The sequence below is a fragment of the Schistocerca nitens genome, chromosome 3 (assembly GCF_023898315.1).
Source record: "Schistocerca nitens isolate TAMUIC-IGC-003100 chromosome 3, iqSchNite1.1, whole genome shotgun sequence".
In the NCBI taxonomy this organism is placed as follows: Eukaryota; Metazoa; Arthropoda; class Insecta; order Orthoptera; family Acrididae; genus Schistocerca; species Schistocerca nitens.
In genome coordinates this window covers 663,530,759-663,550,880 of record NC_064616.1, presented here as the reverse complement: position 1 = coordinate 663,550,880, position 20,122 = coordinate 663,530,759, and the positions used below count along the sequence as shown (strand labels likewise).

Genomic DNA, 20,122 nt, shown 5'->3' with positions numbered 1-20,122 from the left:
TGTACAAACAGCTCCATTCAGTGAGAGCGCAGGGACGCTGACAGGGGTCCGATAGCCATAGAGGCGTCGGATCTTGGCCCGGACCTGCGATGGAGAGACATGGAAGCCAATGGTGGACACACACCGCTCCCAGCACTCCTGCTTGCTTTGGCGGATAAGGCGGCAGGCCCGCGCACGCAGCCGTTTGAAGGTGATGAGGTGTTCAATGCAGGGATGTCGCTTGTGACGCTGTAGCGCCCGCCGGCGATCTTTAATCGCCTCAGCGATCTCAGGCGACCACCAACGCACAGTCCGCCGCCTAGGGGACCCAGAAGAACGGGGAATGGCAGATTCGGCGGCAGTAACGATGCTGGTGGTGACTGAGTGAACCACCGCATCAATGTCATCACTAGAAGGGCTCAATAGCGGCAATGGAGGAGAACAAGTCCCAGTCAGCCTTATTCATAGCCCATCTGCTGGGGCGCCCAGAAGAGTGACGCCGTGGCACTGACAGAAAGATTGGAAAATGGTCACTACCACACAGGTCGTCATGCACACTCCATTGGACAGACGGTAAGAGGCTAGGGCTACAGATCGATAGGTCAATGGCGGAGTATGTGCACTGAAGTGTGTGGAGGTACCATCATTTAAAATCGAGAGATCCAGCTGCGTCAATAAATGCTCAACGGTGGCGCCTCGACCTGTTGCCACTGACCCACCCCACAGAGGGTTATGGGCGTTAAAGTCGCCCAGTAACAAGAAAGGTGGCGGCAATTGGGCTATCAGCGCAGCCAGGACATGCTGCGAGACATCACCATCCGGTGGAAGGTAAAGACTGCAGACAGTAACAGCCTGTGGCGTCCACACCTGAACAGCGACAGCCTCTAAAGCTGTATGTAGAGGGACAGACTCACTGTGAAGAGAGTTAAGGACATACATGCAGACGCCACCAGACACCCTTTCATAAGCTGCCCGGTTCTTATAATAACCCCGATAGCCACGGAGGGTGGGGTTCGCATTGCTGGAAACCAAGTTTCCTGAAGTGCAATGCAGAAGAAAGGGTGAAGGCTGATAAGTTGGCGGAGCTCAGCTAGACGGTGGAAGAAACCGCTGCAGTTCCACTGGAGGATGGTATTGTCCGTGTCTGAGAAAGGCGTGACGGGACTGGGAAGGCAGATTACGCCGCTGGGTCACCTGCTGCCTCCGAATGAGCACCTGTGCTAGTGCTTTCCATGGCGTCTGAGGGACCGGCGAGATCGAGGTCCTCAGCGGACGCCAGAATCTCCACCTCGTCCTCAGACGCAGTGCTTGTAGGAAGCGGTGGGATGGGTGCCACCGCAATGTCGTTAGCCTTGGGGACTTTCTTCTTCTTCTTCTTCTTCTTCTTCTGTTTCTCTCGCTGTGCCTTCAGTGGTTCAGGCTTGGAGGGCTTCACTGGGTCAGTCTCAGGGACAGACGACGACCGTGAGGCCCTACGACCAGGGACTGGTGGTTGTTTCAGCCACTTGCGGGTGTCCGCTTTTCCACTGGTCGGAACTTGCAGAAGTAGGTTCCCAAGGGACCCCTTCCTGGCGAGAGTAGCCGAAGAAGTCCCCGATGGTTGGGGGGGTGTTGCTCCTGAAGAAGATGGAGCAGGAGCAACAGGGAGTGAAGTGCCCCCCCACAACCAAGGGGGCCGGTGGATTCTGACAGATCTTAGAGCCAACGATAAGTGGCAATGGGAGAACCATTGTTGCAGCAGCGGCGTAGGTCGACGTCATTGCCACAGGATGGAGCCGCTCATACTTCCGTTTAGCCTCGGTGTAGGTCAGTCGGTCCAGGGTCTTATATTCCATTATCTTTTGTTCCTTCTGGAGCAGGGGGAATGGTGTTCTCCGCAGTTAACACAGATGGGAGGCGGAACAAATGGAGTATTGGGATGCGAAGGACGTCCACAATCTTGACATGTGATGCCGGAAGTACAGCGAGATGACATGTGCCCGAACTTCCAGCATTTAAAACACCGCATCGGAGGAGGGATATATGGCTTCACATCACAGCTGTAAACCATCACCTTGACGTTTTCGGGTAAAACATCACCTTCGAAGGCCAAGATGAAGGCACCAGTGGCTACCTGATTATCCCTCGGACCCTGATGGATGCGCCGGACGAAGTGAACACCTCGTCGTTCTAGGTTGGCGCGTAGTTCATCGTCGGACTGCAGAAGAAGATCCCTGTGGAATATAATACCCTGGACCATGTTTAAACTCTTATGGGGAGTGATGATGACGGAAACATCCCCCAACCTGTCGCAAGTGAGCAGCCTCCGTGGCTGGGCAGAGGATGCTGTTTTGATGAGAACTGACCCAGAGCGCATTTTGGACAAGCACTCCACCTCCCCGAACTTGTCCTCTAAATGGTCCACAAAAAACTGGGGCTTGGTCGACATAAATGATTCCCCATCTACTCGCGTACACACGAGGTACCGGGGTGAATAATCTCCACTGTCTTCTTTGGACAAACGTTCCTCCCATGGACTGGCCAGGGAGGGAAATGATCTCTGATCAAATTTCTTTCCATTGAGGTTAGACCTTGATCGCTTAGAGACTGCTGGTGGAGGCCCACCATCGAGAGATGATGTACCACGCTTAATTGCGGGTCATCTGCCCTGATGCCACCCACTCCGACCAGGGGCTCTCCCCACGGACGCCACCCAGCCGCAGCAAAGACCAACTGGCAGGATGGCCTTTGCCGGGAGTCCCGATGCCCCAAAGGGATAGGCATCTACTCCTCGGCATACATGGGGAGGTAGCAGCTCAGGCATCAGCAGTGTGATCCCTGTGTAGTCAGGGGGCTACCACCAAGAGGGTACATGACGACCCTACCACAATGGACTGGCTACCGTGCTGGATGTCGGGTGTCGAAATATCCATGTACATCACGAGGGCAAAGATGGAAGTGCACAATGGAGGGAAGGGATGCTATCCGGAACACACTGCAGCGGATGTGGCCAGAAGCTCGATGTAAGTCCAACTCCATGAAAATATCAGGTGTGCCAGATCTTAGAGCAAGATGGATTTAAGATGCACCATGTAAGGTGTCCTTCCCCAAATGGTACGCACTAACGGAAAAATTTGGAAACAGAGTGGTCAAACCCCTCAGGGGACCATCACATTAAAGGCCGAAACAGTTGAGACTCCTTTTAGTCGCCTCTTACGACAGGCACGAATACCGCGGGCCTATTCTTACCCGCAGGGGGGCACAGGTGCGAAGGCAGCAGCTTTTTCATGGAGTTATTTAGACTTCACTGCATCATTATGATACAACATCAATAAAAGTAAAAATTTTGAGCCTGATACATGAGAAGATACACTGAAGTGACAGAAGTCGTGGGATAGCTCCTAAAAATTGTGTCAGATCTCCTTTTACCCAGTGTAATGCAGCAACTTGACACGGTATGGACTCAATAAGTCACTGGAAGTCTCTGCAGAAATATTGAGCCATGCTACCTTTATAGCCATCCATAGTTGTGAAAGTGTTGTGCTGCAGGACCTCTCGATTATGTTCCATAAATGTTCAATGGCATTCATATCAGGCGATCTGGGTGGCCAAATGATTTGCTCAAATTGTCCAGAATGTTCTTCAAACCAATCGCAAACAGTTGTGGCCCAGTGAGATGCCAAATAGTCATTGGGACTCATCACTGAAAACAGTTCCAGGTAGCAATGACCAGCAAAGATGCAATGACCAGCAAAGATATGTCTGGAGATGCTCCTGACAGTGGTGGGACACCAACCTGACTGTCACCTGCCATACAGACTGACAACCAGGAGTGATTGTCTGGGGTGCGATTTCATTTCATTTTGGTTGTCATCTGCAGCACCCTTGCAGCACAGCAGTACATCAATGATATTCTACACCCCGTTTTGTTGTTGCCCTTCATGGCAAGCCATCCTGGGCTTACATTCACCTGCAAATGGTGAGGGTTTCTACTGCTTGTCTTCATGCTAGCCAAACCTTCCGGATTTCCCGGTTAAAAATACACTTTCTCCCGGGTAAAAACACACTTTTTCCGTCTTAAGTAACAGTTTATTTCCCGGCACTTAAGAAAACGAAACTAAGGGAAAAAGACACGTTTTGGAAATATCTTTGATGTGCAGCAACATGTACGCTGCGTATTTTCGTATTACGAAAGTATACATTGGAATTCCACCAAACATCGCACGTTACTTTCCGAATCACTGAAATCGAGATTGCGTTGTGCTTTTGTAATCCAGTCATAGCTCATGTCACGTGATCTAGCCAGCCGATGACAGCTAATATTTAGAGCATAGGACGCGTAATGTAGTCAGCCAATAGCAACATCATTGTTAAGTAGCGGTAACACACAAGTTAATGGTTTAAATTAATATACACAGTGTTGCTACAAGAAAAGCAAACCTTTAACATATAATATTGGTCTCTAAGGTTAATAAGCTGCAAGAGAAGCTAATCTTTCGCATATAATGTTGACTTTTTGCGCGTGTTACACTTTAAGATATATCCCACAAATGTGCGAGTAAAATTTTTAATAATGACATAAATGTCTGATCTTCAGGGTTCGAAATTCTTCTAAATGGTTCATCATCAAAGAGTTGATTTTTAAATGAGAGTCAAACGCTCTGTGATTTAAGAAAGAAATTCATGGTACATTCTCGCGCATAGTCCAATTTACGTTTAAGTATATTTACTTTGAAAGTAACGCTTTTCAGACCAGCATTCGCAATATTTTTCCGCAACCTGTTAGAAATAGGTTCGTTTCAGCAGTTGCCAGAGAGTGCCAGGTAACAGGCGACACCGCGCTGGCGCAGCTACCATGACGTAGGAAGCCCGTACATATGTACACGTAAAACATTAAAACATCTTACATTATGTAAAGCAGCAAGACATCACAGGATTCTCCAAGAGCATCAGAATTTCGTGAACCATACTAAAATGTGCACATTTAAACTGCAACTTAAAGTACACATTCGTATGTCCAGATTCCCAATGAAGTAGACCTCAACCTGATATTAAGCTTTTCAGTGTGGTTTTCGGGATGTAAATTTTCTTGGAGCACCAGTACTGTATTGCATCATGTTTGGTTCTTTATTATGGTATAATGCCATACGTGCTAGAAGATGAAAACGTGCACTTGAAACACAACGAACAGTTGAAACTAGCCAGTACTGTGGAAGTTTCAAATACATTGACTGTCTCTGCCAAAAAGGTTAATAAAAGCCAAATTTCTTCAGCAAACACACAAAAATAACTTCATTGTTCTGCAAGGCAATTAATGCTTGACTGTCAGAAAGGTGGAAATAAAATAAAATCTGAAACTAATAATGTATTTTAGCCTTCCGTAATTATGTGAATGTATTTTAATTCACCTGATACCTCCCGGCCACAGATATGCATTTTGTTTTCATTTGCAAGAGAGTAAAGGAAGGGGAAACAGCAAAATCACTAAACGTAAACACGGGACACGTGGAGACTACCCACCATAACTCAGGCTGCTCTGCCCATCAGCCACGGGATATACGATATTTGCAAACCGGGTCAATACTAAAAAAAAAATTAGAGTTTTCAAAAATATGTGCATCTTGTAGGGCACATCATTCTGAAAAGTTTGAAACATAAAACATATGTGTTCGAGAAAATACATGTTATTTGGTCTTAAGTGTGCCAAAGTGCAGTGCCATGCCTCTTTATACAGCATTCTTCTATCGCACGTCACCGTATTTCGCTCTGTGGAATTGAAACGTGTATATTTTGTAAGCGATGCCATCAAACTATATTCAGGACAGTGGAAATTGAAATTTCCTGTGGTGCCTCTCCTGCTCCCAGTCGGCTGGTTTGACAGCCTGCCCCTCTTTTTTATTTTATTTTTTTAAAAACTCGCCATTAATAGTGGATGGGATTATTTGTAATCGAGAGAACAAGAACTCTTCAAAAAATTTGCACTCTTTATTGTCTGTTAGCTAATAACTTGCTGTTATGTGTGACAAAATTAAATATAGGATGCATAAAACCAATATAGACAAGAGACAAGCAAGAAAGTACACATTTCTTCAATCTTTACCTCCTAGCATTTTTTTCTCTCTAATCTTGCTACAGCTTTACATGGCGTGCTTTTCTTTCTGCGCAAGAATCTATTACCTCACCAAAGTTCGTCAAACATTTTGCCACATGATAAATTGAAATTTCGTTATCTAATACTGAAAACGCTGTCAATACAAATAACACCCACGACTAGTGTGGTTTCTCGATCTGATTACATCTATTCTGTCACTATGCTAGATAAAACAAAATAGGCCTTTCTAATATTGCAGCAGTTTTGTAACACACACCAAATAAGTGAGACTGCTTTGGCACAAATGGTCATTTTTATAACACGACAGAATATAATTCACAAAGTACCGATATCAAATGCCTATTAGGCCTACTACAAACAAAAAGCTTTATGTTAGGAAATAGTTTCACATTTCATTCATACGTACCAGTTTCTCAAGCATGAGATCGAAAAGTAGTATTACGAAATTTTTATATAAATTTGGAATCGTCTTATTCTTCCATAATTTGTGTGATGTCCCCGTTTCTTCTGCTTCCTCTTTCTAATAATCTTGTCATCACCTATTCTGTAGCTATTCCTGCCATTGTCAAAATTTGTTCGCCGGTTAACTTCACTAACCCGGCCAGAATCACCAGTTTAGTTACCCCGCGATTATTCTGCAGTTAGTAGTTGTTACATATTCGTACAAAACTTTTTCTGCATTACCTCCAAAATAGAACTTAAGCGGCTGCTAGCCGGGGACTGTACAACTGGTCCTTACTAGTGTAGTGATCTGGCCAAAAATTTTCTGTCAAAATTTCATTTTCTTGCATACAACGAGAAGATAATACGTAGTCTTCCTCACTTGTTATTCCTGTAGGCATTTATTTCCATTCTGGTAGACTGAATCTATGGATTTCGCTAGTAATTATAACAACGCTGATCATTCAGAAACCCAATCAACCACATAATACGACAGCGATTGCCATTCATCCGTTCGGCATTACTCCGCTCAGCTGGTATAGCCTCATCCGCTTTTGTCTGCAGAAAGTTTATTTCTAGATGCGACGGGGATTCCCCTGGCAGAGACATCACGTACACTATGCACACATTCAAAAATCAACTTATAATTCATTCAGAAATGAACTTAAAACGTGTTCAAACATGTTCAAAAACCAACAGGGATGCGTTTCAAAATCATATAAATCAATGTGCGCTGGATGCTAGGCGCTTTGTGAAACAAGATTTTTTTTCCTCGAGAATATGAATTTGGCGCCCCTTTTCCCGGTAGCATCCAGCTGCTTGGTGTGACTGCTTGCACAGCTAACAGCCACATTCCTGTAGCCAGAAGGGAGAGAATCTACTACTCAAACGCAACTCAACAGCGCATGTGCATGAGCCGGCTCGTAACTGCTAACACGAATCAAATGTAAAACAGTAGTGACTTCACGCTCATCGGAGAGAATTTGTTGTTATGAAGTATTGCATAGCCTTCCCAAAGCCTTTGACACATTTGCTGTTGGCAGACGCTTGCATGAGGACTATGTGTTGTCGTTTTATATGGCGTGGCGCATTTCCTTTACAATTTAAGTTATTTTCCTTTTTTTCTCGTTTATGTTTTATTGTTGATGTATCACCCTGCAGTAGCAGGATACAGTAATATCCTTTGTTAGAGTAATGGTTCTTACCAGTCAAAATTACAAAAATTTAACTGAAAACTAAAACAATGAAAAATTCCCGGAATTCTAAAAAGTTCCCGGTTTTATCCCGGATGAAAAAATTTCCAGGTTTTTCCTGGATCTCCCAGTTGTCCCGGGTCGTAAACACCCTGTTCTCTCTCTCTCTCTCTCTCTCTCTCTCTCTCTCTCTCTCTCTCTCTCTCTGTGTGTGTGTGTGTGTGTGTGTGTGTGTGTGTGTGTGTGTGTGTGTGTGTGTGTGTCTGCCCCATTTCATTCTTGCATGTGGTGTGCGCATATTGACAACTCAACACTTCTTCTTTTTGGTGAGTGGTCTCTTTTAAGCTAATCATATTGCTCTCTCAGACAGGACAACACCTTTACATTTAGGCATTTTATATCACAAGCTTAGTTGATTGCCACATAGCGCTAATGGTTTAGTTACTGTTATTGGCAACTCTTGATGCGTGGGTGACACCGTAGTGGTGGAAGGGCGGCATGCATGAGCAAGTAAAGCAGTTCAGTTAAGTGGTTATTTTGATAACAGATGACCTACTGTTATAGCACCCAGTACATTTCCATAGATGGTGAGCATTTATTGGAGACAAATGTGTTGTCCGGACTGCCCCAGGAAAGCATAAGTGCTTGTTCTCTACACCCATAAACTATCTGACGGACAGAGGAAGCAGCTGTCTGTGACTGTTTGCTGATGACTCTGTAGTGTACAGCAAAGTGTCATCTTTGAGTGACTGTAGAAAAAGACCACAGAATTTATATTTGGTGTCACAGACGACAGCTTTTTGTAAATGCATGAAAATGTAAGTTAATGAAGAAAGAGTAGGAAAAACAATCCTGTAGTGTCTGAACACGATATTCGTTATCTCCTGCTTGACTTGGTCAGGTCTGTTGAATTCTAAGCATAAATGATGCAAAGCAACATGAAATGAGATGAGCACATAAAGGCGATTGTAGGGAAGGGGATTGGTAAACTTATATTCACTGGGAGAATTTGCAGAACATTTTTTAAAACTTTATTTGAAATGCACCAATTTTCATATATTACGAACCATAAACTTAAGTAAAAACACTGAAAATATTCTCATAGTGATAGTTTGTTCTGAAAATCATAGCACGATCATGCTACTCAAAATACAAACACGTATTAAATCCAATTGGCACTTCCTGCATTTGTTTGGACACCTTATATATGTTAGATGAAAAATTCACAGCTAAAAATAATGTGGGAATTGCCTTCAACTAATGAACTGCAGGAAAATATATAGTATGTACCTCAGGGTTGCACAGCTATGTCTTCTCATTAAAGTTTGAAATCATCTGTTGCACTCTGGTGATCATAATATGGCACAAAACTGCTGCCAAATAGAAGCTGGGAACTCACACAATCATTGCAGTCTGGAGGGACACAGAAAAGTGATGCAGTTGAGCCAAGTCAAATTTAAATCTAAACCCGCATGAGCGTGCAGGCTAGGGTGAAAAGGGATGAACGAGACCACACACGACATTAATGTGACTTATTCTTGAGTATTGCTTCAATGTTTGGGATCCCTCCCATGTTAAATTGGAGGAGGACACTGCAGCAATTCAGAGATGTGCTGGTAGATTTGTTACCAGTAGATTCTATCAAGATGCATATTTAGGAAATTCCCCATTAACTAAAGTAGGGATCTCTGGAAGGAAGGAGATGTTATTTTCATGAAACACTGCTGAGAACGTTTAGAGAACAGACAATTGTGAAAAACTGCAGAACAAGCCCACTGCCACGAATGTGCATCTCACATAATGACCGCACAGATAAGAGAAATAAAGGCTTGTATGGAATCGTATAAACTGCCATTTTTCCCTTGCTCCATTTGTGAGTGAAACAGGAAAAGGGATGTACTGTGGTACATGGTACCCTCAGCCATGAACTGTATGATGGCTTGCAGAGCATGTATGTAGAACAAGAAGTTGACTGTATAATTCCAAAACCAATTCTTTATGACCTATGGACACATCAATAAAATTATCCTTCAGAAGTAATGGAGAAGATTAAGGGCTAAATCTGTATTAGCTGCTATTGAGAAACAAAACACAGACTCTACCCATGTCAGTACAGTGAGTAATAGACTAGGTGCCTCACAAAAGATGTAAGACCCACCTTATTTCATGAATGGTTCAAGACATCGAAACAAGGTTTTTGACAAATGATAGAATGCAGAGAGACACGAAATGTTGCTTCAACAGAAACATTCTTAACTCTTGAGTTTACTGAATATTGAAGCCAATATGGTTAATGGAACACTTTACTTTTTTAATGGCATTCAAAAGCTCTAGAAAATACAAGTACAGTGATTTAACAATTGTTAATGTTGATGTTGAAACTTTTCTCATAAATATCCATGGAAAGTGCTGAAACTGAATGACAAGGCAATCTGAAACAGATCTTACAGTATAAACAATGCCATGTGGGGTACACACATTTGAAATAGTTTCTGCAAATGCTTTCTGATTTGCATGTAGTTGCATTTACAAAAATTGTACATGAGCTTGTATTTGTGTCACATAAAATAGGGTCAAGAGAAAATAAATTTTAGCCAAATAGCATAGCAGTATCTTCTTGTTACACGTAACAAAAGCCTGGCACAAGAGCCCCTTTGGTGATGTTTAAAGCACAACAGATCTGATACTTCTGTGAAAAAATTCAACTTCAATACTGTATAACAAGTGTTATATCACTGTAGTCATCTTTTCAAGAGCTTGTTTCAGTATCTCGATGCACACATAAAATAAAATGTGTGTTACATGTTAGGTTTGACTCTGTGTACATCAATACTACAGAACTTCTGTTACACTACATCACTATTGTGAGAAATTTCAGAATTTACAGAAGAGGCAGAGAAGGAGATTCCATATCACCACAACTATTCTCAAAATCTCTAACAGACATTTTCAGATGTTTAAACTAGGGAAATGAGGTAGTAATTTGTGTTCATGAAATATGCCTGAACACCCTTCATTATGCTAACGATGTACAGTTTGCCATTAGTTCAAGTTAACTCCAATAACAAATGAAAAAACTAATAGAAAATTTTGAAAATAGTGCTGGACACCAATTATGACAACACAAAAATGTATAATTAACATATCAAATAGAAAGTAGTACAAATTAACAATGAAGTCATACAACCAGTTTATGACGTTTCGTATTTATAGCAGTTTAAGACAATGACCACATGGACATGAAAGGAAATAAACAAAGCAGTAGAACTTTCCTGCAGTGCTTTTGTTGACCTAAGCAGAACTTTTTACAGCAAGGTTACAATTTATGTGAAACAATTCATAGCCAGTGTGTGCTATCTGTATCACTCTACTACAGTGAGACAAGGGCTTTTAATGCAAGAACCATTCAAAAATGGAGAGTTGCTCAGAGTGCATGAGGAATTTTTGAGTAGGGCTTTATCCATCATTAAATTTTGAGTAAATGATGATGATGGCTCTGAACACTATGGGACTTAACTTCTGAGGTCATCTGTCCCCTAGAACTTAGAACTACTTAAACCTAACTAACTTAAGGACATCACACACATCCATGCCTGAGGCAGGATTCGAACCAGGTTTTTGGGAGATTTCAAGAGGTAAGGAAAGAGCAAGAAGGTGACCAACTGGAAGATGGAATAATGATATTAGAAAAAACACAACAGAAACATGCAGATACTTTTAATTCAAAACTGAAATACATGAGGAATTCTAGAGTAGGGCTTTATCCATCAGTGAATGTTGAGTTGTAGTTGATGACGATGATGATGATTTTGATGGCAGCGACAATGATGCATGATACCCCTTAATACCATAGAGTTTCCGAAGATAAAAAACACCACACACACACACACACACACACACACACACACACACACACACACAGAGAGAGAGAGAGAGAGAGAGAGAGAGAGAGAGAGAGAGAGAGAGAGAGAGAGAGAGAGTAGGTGCTGCTTATGTTGGAAAGCAAACGGCATTTTTTCACAGTCCATGTAACAAGATTTATGATGTGTTCAATTAAATTTTTAATCCATTAACTCCGAACATGGAACATGGTTTGCCATTCACTTCGTTATGTTCATGTCCTATGGGAATATACTTCTTTTTCTGCCAATACTATTGAATAAAATTTCAACTAAATTTATATGACTGGGGTAGCAACACCATTTTGTCATTATACGTATATTCTACTTTTATTTGTAATGTGTTATGAGACTATAAATTTTAGCTCAATTCAGCCCCCCCCCCCCTTTCCCATTGTCCATTGCAAAATGTGCTAATGCCTTGATTTTTATTCTAGTCTTATGGAATGAATATTTTACATGCCATTGACATTCATTTCACGATGGGGTTTATGCCTTGGTGCAACTAGTGTTATTTTATTGGTAGGCTTCGAGAAGCTGAGCTAATTAACCTATGGGCAATATAAAGATAAGACACTTAGATGAAATCCAAATATTTAGAGATACATGTTTGAATTTGTATGATAATATTCATTTTTGCCAATGGCCTCACTGCACTGGGAACACTGGCTCCCGTCAGATCAACAAAGTTAACCGCTGCTGGGCTTGGCTAGCACTTGGATGGGTCACTCCTTGTGTCTGCCAAGTGTTGATGGCAAGCAGGGTGTGCCCTTGTGAGGCAAATTGAGGAGCTACTTGATTTAGAAGTAGCGGCAACGGTCAGGAAAACTGATAATGGCCAGGAGAGCAGTGTGCTGACCACATGCCCCTCTGTGTCTGCATCCAGTGACACCTAAGGGCTGAGGATGACATGGCGGCCGATCGGTACCATTGGGCATTTAAGAGGTCTGCTTTTTTTTATATTTATTCTTACATAAGACTTTTATTACTATGCTTGTATTGCACATTTATGGTAATTTATATTACTGCCACTAAACTCTATATCTGGGAGTTAAGACCAATTTTCTTGGATTACATCACATCTGGCTTGTCCTACTTAGGTCTTGAAGTTGAACATAGTATTTATTCTATTTCACATATTCTGTCACTTCCCTCAACTGCTCCCCATAAACTGCTAGGTCATTCCACATTTCAGTATACCAAATTTTGATAGCATTTAGAAATTCTAATGTAATTGCTATCCTGCTTGATGTATTTCCTTTATGGTGTTTCCAATGTTATTAATGTCTTGGAAGTGAAATTACGTGCATTTCTCAGAGGAAATTAACATCCATCACTACATATTTATGGGGCGATGTTAGTTTAGTCCCCATTAAATCTACATATACATACATACATACATACATACATACTCCGTAAGCCACCGTACGGTGCATGGACTTGGTTCAATGTCTCCCTTTAATCCACCTTCCTGGTGGGGAATCTCACACATTCAAGTAGTATTCAAGAATGGATAACACTTGTGTTCTACACATGGCCTCTATGATAGATGAGATACATTTTGCTAGATTTCTGGCAATAAACAAAAGTCAGCCATCCCTCAACCATTCGCCTTCCCTGCAACAAACCTTATGTATCCATACAATTTTGTATAGCTTTGCAACATTATGCCTAGATATTTAATCGACATGACTGTGTCAAGCAGCACACCACTAACCTGAATATTACAAGATTGTTAGTCCTATCCATCTGCATCAACTTCTAACATATCGATGAAGCTGCTATTCATCACACCAAATACTACTGATAGATTTGTTTGTTGGACCTAAAATCCCTTGTAGGTCTTTTTTTATGTTCTACACAGCTAAGCCTTCTATGAACTTCACTGTCATCAGTTTAGAGAACACAGTTCTTAGAAATCGGCCCCAGTTTAAGTAGGACTTGAGATTTATTTTTTAGCTTCACTGACAACGGTACTTTATCAAAATGTGGAAAGGAAAATTTAAAGTGCATTATGAAAGGAACAGTCTGATTTTCGGAGAAGCAGGGGCATGTGAGAACTAAACTTAGTGCAGCACTCAATAATACAGCAGATTTAAGAAAAAGCAAGGAAAAACACTACATTCTTCAATTTGGAGAAAGCTTTTGATAATGTGGAAGGTAGATGTAGCTGTAGATGTTGAACTGGAATAACCTTTTTCCATTCTTTGGTGGTGTGGTATAAACTACACACATGGTTGCTAATTGTAGCCACTGATATTTAATTTGCTTATAGAAGAGGCAGCAAGAGTCGTAAGACTGTTTCAATGTGGCAGTTTGTTACAGCCAAAAAATCAACACAATATAGTTCATTGATGATACAGCAGTGCTTGCCAAAAGTGGGTAGGAACTGAGTCAAATGCTCAATGAAATGGAACTTGAGATAGCTGGTACCTACAAAATGCACATGAAGCAAAAGGAAACTTAAGTAATGGTGGATGAAGCAGGTGGATATGCTGGATGGCTAAATGTTAAACTAGTACAAGAGACTTGAAGATATGACAAATTTTGACAACTCTTAAGCAGATTAGATAAACAATGAAGATGCAATAAAGACATAAAGGGAAAAGCTATACAAGGCAAAAAGGATTTCTACAAAAAGGAACAGTCTGATAATATGCTTCTCTGCGGACTTTAAGAAGGCATATGATTCAGTCAATTGGCAATCCCTTTTTATCATCTTTGAAGAAAAGGAACCTACCCCAAAAACTCTAATTTCCATCAGACAAACACTCCATAATTCAACCTCCAAAGTAAAATTTGTGGGTGACTTATTAGAATCATTTCCAATCAAAACGGTGTACGGCAGGAATACAATCTTTCGCCTATCCTCTTTAATCTGGTTTCGGACAAAATAATACAAGAGTAAGAAAAAATAAATTAAAAACCAAAACAATTGACAAACCACACTACTTTGAATACCTAAAATTATAACCAAATGTCTTGGTGAGCTATCACAGCCGAGTCACTGAATAAATGTGAACTCTCAAGGAAGGGGCAGGAAGAATTTTTCTCTAAATATCCTTCCAAAAACTAAGTACATCTGTTCAAAACATCTTTCTTAAAAACTGACCACAAAGTATGGAAAAATCGAGTGAATCCCATGCATCAAGTATTTAAACAAAACCCTTGAACCTACAGAGGGAAAGAAAACAGCACAGGAAACTTGGATGCAAAAACTTACAAGAGATAATGGTAAAAATCTACATTCAAAGTAAACAATTTATTTCCATACACATGAAAAACAGGCACTCCAACATCGTTATCTAGCCTGAAACTTGTAAGCTAGCAGAATGCTTACGCTCCACAGAAAAGGTGATCTGGAGGATACCCTGAAAGTAGAATGCAAAATTCTAGGAGAGACACTCAGCACCAAAAGAACAGAAAATGGATACAGACTACAATCCTGAAAAACACCCCAAAAAATAATTTCATCTCACAGCATACATCAGAAAAAGAAGACTGAAATGTTATAGGCATAGCCACAGGCTCCCAACAACAATATTTACTCACAAAATTGAGACAATAACTTGAAACCATACCCTGGAGCCAGCAGGACAAAAAATTGGCAGATGGGAAGTACTGCCAGTGAATGAGGTCACCACCCAAGCAGGGACAAAGTGGGAGCTGCATGGAGAGCTTGCATGATCCAACAGGTTTCAATCAGACGTAATAATAATAATAATAATAATAATAATAACAACAACAAAAAAGGTTAGGTAAAATCTCACAACAAGAAGCGATAGAGAAATTAGATGAAAAGAAGCAGAAATTACAAGTATTGGCCAAACGACTTAGAAGATACAAAAAAAGTGAAAATAGAAGGAAACAAAACCAAACATTCAACACAAACCAAAAGAAATTTTACCAAACAATAGATGACACACACATTAAAATAGACAATCCACCAAACATAATAGACATGGAACACTTCTGGAGCAACATATGGTCAAACCCGGTACAATATAACAGGCATGCACGGTGGATACAAGCAGAAACAGACACATACAAGATGATACCACAAATGCCTGAAGTGATAATATTGCAACATGAAGTCACCCGAGCAATTAATTCTACGCGCAATTGGAAGCCCTGGAAAAGATAAAATAGTAAATTTCTGGCTAAAGAAGTTTACCTCAACACATTCACATCTAACTAAATTATTTAACAATTACATTGCAGACCCATACACATTCCCTGACACACTTACACATGGAATAACTTATCTGAAACCTAAAGATCAGACAGACACAGCAAACCCAGCTAAATATCACTCCAAAACATGTCTACCAACAATATACAAAATATTAACTTCAGTCGTTACACAGAAATTAATGACACATACAACACAGAGCAAAATTATAAATGAAGAACAAAAAGTCTGTTGCAAAGGAGCACGAGGATGTAAAGAGCAACTGATAAGAGATGCAGAGGTGACATATCAAGCTAAAACTAAACAAAGGTCGCTACACTCACATACATTGATTACCAAAAAGCTTTTGGTAGTGTACCCCACTCATGGTTACTACAAATATTGGAAATATACAAAGTAGATCCTAAATTGATACAGTTCCTAAACATAGTAATGAAAAATTGGAAAACCACACTTAATATCCAAACAAATTCAAATAATATCACATCACAGCCAATACAGATCAAGCGTGGAATATACCAAGGAGACTCATTAAGTCCTTTCTGGTTCTGCCTTATTCTGAACCCACTATCCAACATGCTAAATAATACAAATTATGGATACAATATTACTGGAACATACCCACACAAAATCACACATTTGCTATACATGGATGATCTAAAACTACTGGCAGCAACAAACAACTCAACCAATTACTAAAGATAACAGAAGTATTCAGCAATGATATAAATATGGCTTTTGGAACAGACAAATGTAAGAAAAATAGCATAGTCAAGGGGAAACACTAAAAGGGAAGATTACATATTGGATAACCACAGCGACTGCATAGAAGCGATGGAAGAAACAGATGCCTATATATATCTAGGATACAGACAAAAAAAAATAGGAATAGATAATACAAATATTAAAGAAGAACTAAAAGAAAAATATAGACAAAGACTAACAAAAATACTGAAAACAGAATTGACAGCAAGAAACAAGACAAAAGCTATAAATACTTATGCTATACCAATATTGACCTACTCATTTGGAGTAGTGAAATGGAGTAACACAGACCTAAGAAGCACTCAATAAACTTACACGATCACAATGCCACAAATATAGAATCATCACATACATTCAGCAACAGAAAGATTCACATTAAGCAGAAAGGAAGGAGGAAGGGGATTTATCGACATAAAAAACCTACATTATGGACAGGTAGACAATTTAAGAAAATTCTTTATAGAACGAGCAGAAACTAGCAAAATACACAAAGCAATCACTCATATAAATACATCGGCTACACCACTGCAATTTCATAACCACTTCTACAACCCTTTAGATTACATAACATCAACAGATATGAAGAAAGTAAATTGGAAAAAGAAAACACTACACGGCAAACACCCGTATCCTCTAACACAGCCACACATCAATCAAGACGCATCCAACACATGGCTAAGAAAAGGCAATACATACAGTGAGACAGAAGGATTCATGATTGCAATACAGGACCAAACAATAAACACCAGATATTACAGCAAGCATATTATTAAAGATCCCAATACTACAACAGATAAATGCAGACTTTGCAAACAACAAACAGAAACAGTAGATCACATCACAAGCGAATGTACAATATGAGCAAATACAGAATACCCCAGAAGACATGACAATGTAGCAAAAATAATACATCAACAACTTGCCATACAACATAAACTAATAAAGCAACACAATCCCACATACAAGTATGCACCGCAAAATGTACTGGAGAATGATGAATACAAATTATACTGGAACAGAACCATTATAACAGATAAAACACCACCACATAACAAACCTGACATCATACTCAACAATAAAAAGAATAAATTAACACAACTAATCAAAATATCCATACCCAATACAACAAATATACAGAAGAAAACAGGACAAAAAATTGAAAAATACATCCAACTGGCTGAGGAAGTCAAGGACATGTGGAATCAGGATAAAGTTGACATTATACCAATTATACTATCAACTACAGGAGTCATACCACACAATATCCACCAGTACATCAATGCAATACAGCTACATCCAAACGTATATATACAACTACAGAAATCTGTAATTATTGATACAGGTTCAATTACCCGAAAGTTCCTAAATGCAATGTAACATATACCGTACAGTTAAAAGGAAGTCACGCTTGATCAAGGTCCGTGTCACTTTCCATTTTTAACCAGACATAACGTCTGAGAAAGGAACGAAATAATAATAATATTAATAATAATAATAATAATAATAATAATAAACCATGAGACTAGAAAAAGTTCAAGAAAAGTTATGTTTGGAGCACAGTTCTGTATTATTGTGATGAAAGGCATAGACAATGAGAAGGTGGGGGAAGGAGGAGGGAGGGGTGGGGGGGGGGGGGGATTTAATTATAGAAACCTTTGAAATTCAGTGTTAAAGGAGACTGCTGAAGATCAGAGGGATTAAATGAGTAAGGAATAATGATGTAATGCAATGAGTCAATGAGAAACAATGTATAATAAAGAACATAATAAAATGAACTTATAGAACACCTAGATGCATATGACACGAGTTGTTGCTGTAATGCTGTGGAATGGCACAGTAACGCTGAAATGAAGAGGATAGCTGGAGTGCAACAGAGATGGAGAGCTGCATTAAACTAGACTCACGATAGATGGCAATAGTAGATTAGTTTCCAAGAACCTGGTTTATGCTGCTTTTCTTAAATGTTGCACCCTTTAATGATTTTATCAAGTCCTTCAGCGCATCCACTACTTACATTAAATTATTCAAGAGTTTCTGACTGTCTCATATATTCAAGCCTTATAGTAAACAGTTGACCATTGTGAATGTAACGGCCAGTGGAGGACAAAAGTTTATTTAAAAACCTATTGTGTAATGTTATAAAGTCGCATGAAACAATATTCGTGAAGCCCAAGTACATTTAGATATCCACAAATGTACCGTGAACCTAGAGAAGAGACAAGAACCGTACAATATGTGTAGCCAGTGTTGTAATAGGTTATAAATTAGATGCATAATTAATAAATAATAGTTTTTAATTATTTAACTCTGAACATGGTTGCAATGCATTTCATGAGACAACACATGCTTGTTTTAAGGTTGCTGAATAAGAGTTCTAGTTGTGTATCAGCAATTTGGAAATTTGTGGTAAATTCCTATGGGACAAAACTGCTAATGTCATTGGTCCCTTGACTTACACACCACTTAATCTAACTTAAACTAACTTACACTAACGACACCACACCCACCCATGCCCGAGGGAGGACTCGAACCCCTGACGGGGATAGCGCACGAGCCATGGCAAGGCGCCTTAGACCACACGGCTGTGGCTGTGTATCAGATGTCTTGACAGCATCAGACCATGTTAGATGCAGAAAATCAAAAAGAAGAAAGGAAAATTAACATTTACTATTTCACTGCTGATGAGATCATTAGAAACAGAGCTCAAGTTTGGATTTGGAAAAGAAATCAACTATGATCTTTTCAGAGGAACCAACTGTGTCATGTCACAAGCAATTTGGAGAAACCATGGAAGTCATAAATTTGACTGGCTGAACAGGTATTTTAAATGCACCTCCCGAATGTGAGAACTGTGCGTGAACCACTGCGACACTTCACTAGAGGGTAGTCAGTCACAATGCTTAAAAGCTAACAGAAAGGACAGTTTGAAGCTGCAATTCTTGTTTAGTTTACTCACTTCTGAGAGCAGGTATCCTCCTACCCACACTTCCCTCGTAGGCAGATGCTCCATGAAGGAAGAAAGGCAGGAAGGAAGAAAATTTAGGGTTTAACACCCCCATCAATGATAAAATCATTAGAGACTGTACATATGTTCAGAATGGGGAAGGAAATTGAGTGCAACCTTGCAAAGGCAATACTGAGAATCTAAATCTGGGTGGGGGTTTGAAGCACCACCATCCTAAATAAGAATCGAAACAGTAATAAATGGTAAAATGCATAAGGATACCCCAGCAGATTAATAAGAGCTATACTGGTTGAACTCACCACTTTCTGAGCTTTTCAAGTTGTTGTCCTTCTCAGTTAACTCCATTTTCATGCTTTCTATTTTTTCTCTCAGTTCCTTAACAGTTGCAGTCAGAGATTTATTCTCTTTCACAATATCTTCCTTCTCTTTTTGATAATCTGACAAAAGTTTCTTCATATCTTCCAAGGCCTTCTCCTGACTGCCCATTAGCTCTGCAGCTTTCTCACACTGCAAAACAAAGGATCTCATCAAACTAACACAAACATTGACATCTTTTCATTTGTAGTGGAAATTGTGATAACTTATGTTTGGGTGCCA

General features: G+C 40.2%; 1 protein-coding gene across 3 annotated transcripts in view; it reads right to left on the bottom strand.

The window, feature by feature from the left end:
- LOC126249700 (spindle assembly abnormal protein 6 homolog) overlaps positions 1-20,122 on the bottom strand; it is a 256,468-nt gene that overhangs the window by 45,817 nt on the left and 190,529 nt on the right. For all 3 annotated transcript variants that reach the window (XM_049951376.1, XM_049951377.1, XM_049951378.1), the window contains one exon: positions 19,825-20,032. In XM_049951376.1, the coding sequence (XP_049807333.1) occupies positions 19,825-20,032 (208 nt within the window). The remainder of the gene's footprint in view (positions 1-19,824; positions 20,033-20,122) is intronic.